Here is a 6764-nt window from a genome sequence, read left to right as displayed (position 1 = left end):
TCCGTTAAAGTTTCCGTTTAAGTAACATTTCTTCATATTTTTACAGAGATAATAATTACATGCATGGAAAGATAAAGCCTTAAGTTAAACTTAAACTGTATCCCTTGATATTCAGTGTTTATAAGCACTATGCTAAGATGTAATAATGGTTTATAACACTTTAATATTAAAGCGTCTTTGAGTGTGCTATATAAATTCAAAGTATTATTATTATTATTATTATTATTTAATGTAGTTGTAACAAGTGTAATGTATTTGTAACTGTAACTCCTAACCTAACCCATTAGTTTAGGCAGATAATAATACAAATTGATATTAATGACAATCATGATAATAATAACAAAGTGCTACAGTAAATTAAAATCAACTAAATGTAAAATCAGTAGATTTGATGAAATAACAGATCAAAGAAATCTATATCAAATGAATTTAAAATAAATGAAAACAATAAACAAATACTGTAATACACAGAAAACAGTTGAAATGGAAGAGAATACGTTTTCATAATTAAATACTGTACATTAACAAACTCTTGGAGACAACAATGTCCTCATATCAACAGAGAGAATGCAGCTTTAACACATGAAGCATAGACTTCTATACAACCAGAGGAATCGCCCCCTGGTGGTCAGGAGAGAGAATGCAGCTTTAACACATGAAGCATAGACTTCTATACAACCAGAGGAGTCGCCCCCTGGTGGTCAGGAGAGAGAATGCAGCTTTAACACATGAAGCATAGACTTCTATACAACCAGAGGAGTCTCCCCCTGGTGGTCATGAGAGAGAATGCAGCTTTAACACATGAAGCATAGACTTCTATACAACCAGAGGAATCGCCCCCTGGTGGTCAGGAGAGAGAATGCAGCTTTAACACATGAAGCATAGACTTCTATACAACCAGAGGAGTCGCCCCCTGGTGGTCAGGAGAGAGAATGCAGCTTTAACACATGAAGCATAGACTTCTATACAACCAGAGGAGTCGCCCCCTGGTGGTCAGTAGAGAGAATGCAGCTTTAACACATGAAGCATAGACTTCTATACAACCAGAGGAATCGCCCCCTGGTGGTCAGGAGAGAGAATGCAGCTTTATCACATGAAGCATAGACTTCTATACAACCAGAGGAGTCGCCCCCTGGTGGTCAGGAGAGAGAATGCAGCTTTAACACATGAAGCATAGACTTCTATACAACCAGAGGAGTCGCCCCCTGGTGGTCAGGAGAGAGAATGCAGCTTTAACACATGAAGCATAGACTTCTATACAACCAGAGGAGTCGCCCCCTGGTGGTCAGGAAAGAGAATGCAGCTTTAACACATGAAGCATAGACTTCTATACAACCAGAGGAGTCGCCCCCTGGTGGTCAGGAGAGAGAATGCAGCTTTATCACATGAAGCATAGACTTCTATACAACCAGAGGAGTCGCCCCCTGGTGGTCAGGAGAGAGAATGCAGCTTTAACACATGAAGCATAGACTTCTATACAACCAGAGGAGTCTTTAACTCATGAAGCATTGGAACACATGAGGCTGTCGCCTGGTTACTCTGTGTTGTGAGCCTGATGTGCATCCGGATACAACGAGGTCTTGGTCTGGACTCGGACCCGCGGCTCTCCTCTTACTGACCCCTAATGCTACGCACTGGCCCTTTAAGTAAGAGTTCCCAGCTCACTGGTCTCCACTGGTCTCTCTGTGTCTCCTCTCCAGTTTCACCTGGCTGTCGTCTCAGGTGCACAGCAACATGATGATGCATTTCTCAGGTCGCATCACCGACAGCTTCGACCGCGAGTTCCGCTGTCTGTACGCCGACTCTCTGATCATCGACTGCTTCTTCAACCCCGAGGATGAGGGCATGCCGTACTACCAGCCGTACCAAACCATGATGCTGCCCGGCGCCACGGGGCCCGGCCCGGTCACGGGAGCCGATCTCCTCTCCGACAGGTACCAAGCCGGAGGCTCCATGTCGTCAAACGTGTGCTTGTTTTCATACGGTTACACAACACATATCTGTTTTGTTTCTTTTTGTTAGTCAACGTTTTGTTACAGAAGGAATAATAGTATCTCTTTGTGTCACTCCATGAATCAGAAAATACTGTCAACAAACATAAGAAGATAACTATTTCCTCCATACTTTAACGTGTTCTTGTTTTCATATCTGAAATAATATTTTCATACATGAAATGTCCAAAAAGAACATATCTTTTTTTATTGGTGTTGTATTTTTTAAAACAACACCAATAATAAATAATCAAAATAACGTTACAAATTACGGGAAACAAATAATAAAATAACTCAGTTCATTACAATTAAATAAAATCTGGTAAATAAAAGCAAAGTAAAATATAATAAAATACCCCAAATAAAAAATAAAAATCAGGCTCCAGTAATACTTGTCGTGTTATTTTATTTGCTGTAGTTTTTTGGAGTTTGTTCTCCAAAGGAACCGTTTATTTTGTACTTCTCCTGCAGGCAGAGGGACCGGGTGAGCTCTGAAAACTCCAGCAGCCAATCAAGTAACAGCGTGTCCAGTGTGAAGGCCGCGCCCGTGACGACCTCCAACACCGTCTACAAGGTCACTCAAAGTCACAACAAGAAGGAGTCCAACCACAGCCAGCATCACAGCCCCGAGCGGCGAGGCAGCGGACAGACGCCGACCCCTCAGGGTCACGGCGCGGCCGGATCGCGGTCCTCCGCTAACGGGGGAATCAACCACGGCTCGGCCAAGGACCGATCGCCGCCGCCCTACGGTCAGCCGACGGACGCCATGCGGTCCAATATAGGCGGCGCCTCCTCCAAGTTCCAGGCGTTGGGGTTGTACGACCACAAGCCGGGCATGTTCCACAGCGCCGGGCTCGGCGGCGCCGCCCCCAACTCGAACCCCAGGACCCCGGCGCCCTCTCCGGCCAACGACATTAAACTCACCTACCGGCAAAGGTCTGGCTCCAACCAGTTCCTCACCAAACTCTCAGACCTTTTCCTGCCCTCCTCTGGCAAAGACCCCTACAACTTCCGGAGGTCCCCTCCCCCTCTCAGCGCCGTGCCCTGGGGGGGGCCGGACCTCTCCAAACCGGAGCCGGAGAGCCAGCAGAGCCCGCCGCCGCCTCCGCCGCCGCTCTCTCCGACCGTGCTGATGAACCGGCAGGACGAGAAGCGCATGACGCTGGGCCACAGCAAGCTGGACCTGGTGAACCAATACAACCAGTCGAAGTCCAAGCAGGTGTACAGCCGCTTTGAGCTGAAGACCTCCAATTGAACCGTTTCACTGCTGCCTCCCGCTTCCAAACTCTTCCTTCCTCTTGCGTTGCCTGCGTCGTCTCCTCCAGGTCGGTGGTTGCCGTGGCAGCCGTGTTCCCCTCTGGTTCCTGAGGCCGCGTTGCCTCTTGTATCGTGCGAGGAGCCTTCGAGGTTGAAAGTGTCATCATGTGTTCAAAGGTATGAAAACGAGTGGCTAAAAGAAGTCCGGACAAAAGGTTTCAATAAACTGGTGTCCTCTCAAAATACGGCACATTTTTTAAAATTCATGCTGAAAGGATCATTTGTTTTGCAAAAATATGAAAAAGATGGTTAAGACTGTAAATGTTTTTTCATTGGAGCGAATGATTTTCAGAGCTGTAACTTAATTTAGAAGAATCCTAAAGTCAAACTGAATTTGACATTATTACCTAAAAACATATTGCTTATGTCAGGAGACATCACGTTTGTTTTTGGTCATAATGTGAAAAGCGACCCTCAGAGACGTATTGATGCTTTTGTAATGCTAATTCAAGATCCTAGTGGCCACTCACGGTACTGCAGCAATACAAACCTAGAAAAGGACTCCAGAGCCTTTTGTTGTTTTTATGTGCATCAATATCCAATGGAAAGTCAGCAGAAGAGAAACTGCACATTTTAGTGCCCGCCCACAAAAATGCTGCACCAATCAAATGACCAAGAAATACATCGTGAGTCGGAACAGAATTTCCGAACTGGGAAAAAAAATTATGAAAAGAAATGTCCACTTTTAACCTTTTGATGAGTCAAAACAAACACCATTGACACAAACTATCTCAGCAAAAATGAATTTAAACATGAAAAATCTTTGTGTGATTTTATACAAACTAATGTTGAAGGGTCTAAACGGCGGTTTAATCTTTTCCTTCTTCCCGTAACTCTCCTGTGTTGCGCAACGCGTGCCTTGATCATCCTGCCTTAACGTAACAGACGTAATATCTTAATATCTCCAGTGAGTAAACAAAGCTGCAGACGTGAACGGGTTTAAACTCTCTATTGTCGCATACGGTGAAATCATTTACAATCTGACAGCCCTAAAAATGTTTCTTGTTGACGGACGATTTGTTATTTTTTTTCCTCATATTGTAATTTTTTTTTTTACAACACTTTTTTTCAGATATGTGGATTTGTACACAGACTGTGAATTAAAACGCATTACATACTAATTGTAGGATTATTTTTGTGATAGGGCTCAATCATCTGCCTTTTTACTGTTGTCACAGAAGCAATAACTATTGACATGGATCAATTATTTGAATATATGTTTTTGTTTACTGTTCATTTCAGTTGGTATTGATGTTTTTTTGACAATGTGTAGGCATGGATTGATCTGTGACTCGTGTATATAACATTGTATATAAAACAGGAAGTGACTGTCAGGAATGTGGGTTAGCGTTAAAGAAACACTCGTTAAATGTTATTGTTATTTTTACTGGAGAATGTGAACTTTTCTGTCTGAACGTTGCTCTTAATTTGTAAGATGAACACATGAGGATTTAATAAAAGAAAACGTTTGAAGTTAAGAGCTGTTATGTGTCGATGTTGTTTTGTCACAGCAACAAAAGGTTAGTAAACAAAATGAAAACAAAAGCTCACGAGTTGTCTTTTTAATGATGGAACGTTCTTAAGCTAACCAGGAAGAAATGATTTTTATTTAAAATATTGTATGCGGTGGCTTCAGGCAGAAACTCATATAACAATATAACAACCGAGTATTAATTTATTATAGTATATTTTAACCGTGAACGTTTACTGCTCCAGACTGAAATATTCCAGCTGAACATCAGCTTCGTCATTGTTAGCATGTTAGCATGCTAACACACAGATTCCAGCTGAACATCAGCGTCGTCATTGTTAGCATGTTAGCATGCTAACACACTGAGATTCCTGCTGAACATCAGCGTCGTCATTGTTAGCATGTTAGCATGCTAACACACTGAGATTCCTGCTGAACATCAGCATCGTCATTGTTAGCATGTTAGCATGCTAACACACTGAGATTCCTGCTGAACATCAGCGTCGTCATTGTTAGCATGTTAGCATGCTGCCGTGGTGTTATAAGAGACTCAGTGTCTCTCATCTTGGAGAATGCACATGTTACTGGTTTTGCAATAGTGGGGCACCAGAAATATGATGAAATCTACCTTGTTTACATTCAGCCTCCATTTATTCTAATTTATAGTAATAAACAAAAGTTAATCAGCAGACAGAATCTCTGTAATCAGCCCCAAAGCTCTCAGTTTTAAATTATACTCCATATACTGAGTCAGTCGATGTTTCTTTTTATTATTTCATAAAGCACCACTTGTTTTGTTAAATGAAAAAGCGACGATAAGACCATCTGGTGGTTTCTAGGTCAGTGAAGCGAGGACGTTTGACCCCGTGTGTCTCCTCAGCTCTAAGAATACACTCTTCCCCTGGCAGCTGCTGTACAGGAGGTGTTCCTGTCAGGAAACCCGGCCCGGGGTCTGAGGTGGGGTCTGGGTCGCAGCATGAACAATGTGGCAGATTTATGAACAATGGAGCATCCAAGAGAACCCAAACGTCCCAAAAGGGGAAGCGACAGGCAGCATAAATCTGTGAGTGCTTTAAAGAGGTTCATGTAAATAGCTTAACCTTAACAAGACCTGAACCTCAATTACCAATTATCAGGTCTTGCAAACATATCCATCCAACAACATATTCAACTACCAGCTGTCTGTGTGGAACATGAATGAACAAAACTGTGAAAATCGACCACAGACTCTGCAGCAAATGGTAGTGTATGCTAAGCTAACAGCTAGTGAAGCGCTGTGGTCCCTCCAGGTTTGGACCTTTCATTCGCTTACAGTAATAGACTGAGCTCCTATAAACACACGAGAAGCATCTACTGGGGTCAGTTATGAAGTGTGTTGTCTATGCAATATTCTCTATTGAGTGTTACCGAGAAAAGGAAAGAACACCTTTCAACGACAAGAGGCCCCTGAAGGAGCCTTGAGGGACTCCAAACGTGATGTACACTAAGATATGTAATTACCTTCCACCCAAAGTAGCCCTCTCTTTCATTCCCTTCCTCCTCGTCCGGTTGCTTCTCTCGTCTTTCAATACGATGTCGAGGTTCTCAATCCCAACTCGTCAAACTCTTGGTCAGTGTGCCCTCGTGTCGAACTGTGGCGCTCCGCGTAAACTCTCTACGCCCAGCAGGCCTCCCTCTAGTGGTCATAGTTATTATGGCGGCAGTAAAGGAGGAAGTCAGGTGACGTAGTGCCAAGTCGTCGTCGTGGATGAATCAAACAAACGCAGGACTTTCACTCAGGAGACCGTTGTTAGTGTCGCGTGTGAGCGCAAAACCCGACTTCACGTAACTTAACTTCTTTTTCTGAACCTAACCAAGTAGTTTTTGTTGGAATTCCCAAAAGTCGGGAGTGAGAACGGGTTACAACTTTATCGGCTATTACAGAAAGGTATAAATCATTTTGAAATGAAATAGAACTCTCGCAGGGTTTGGGGTCAGGGTTAGGG

The 6764-nt window shown here is 43.3% G+C and overlaps 1 protein-coding gene across 1 annotated transcript in view; it reads left to right on the top strand.

The window, feature by feature from the left end:
* fam83c (family with sequence similarity 83 member C) overlaps nt 1-3886 on the top strand; it is a 15096-nt gene extending 11210 nt beyond the window's left edge. Inside the window, exons 4-5 of the mRNA XM_034531821.1 lie at nt 1701-1934; nt 2463-3886. Of these exons, the coding sequence (XP_034387712.1) occupies nt 1701-1934; nt 2463-3246 (1018 nt within the window). The 3' untranslated portion in view covers nt 3247-3886. The remainder of the gene's footprint in view (nt 1-1700; nt 1935-2462) is intronic.
* Nucleotides 3887-6764: the final 2878 nt, after the last annotated feature.

Source organism: Cyclopterus lumpus, chromosome 5 (assembly GCF_009769545.1).
Source record: "Cyclopterus lumpus isolate fCycLum1 chromosome 5, fCycLum1.pri, whole genome shotgun sequence".
NCBI classification, from domain to species: domain Eukaryota; kingdom Metazoa; phylum Chordata; class Actinopteri; order Perciformes; family Cyclopteridae; genus Cyclopterus; species Cyclopterus lumpus.
The sequence above is the reverse complement of the archived record's forward strand: the minus strand, read 5'-3'. Positions and strand labels throughout refer to the sequence as shown.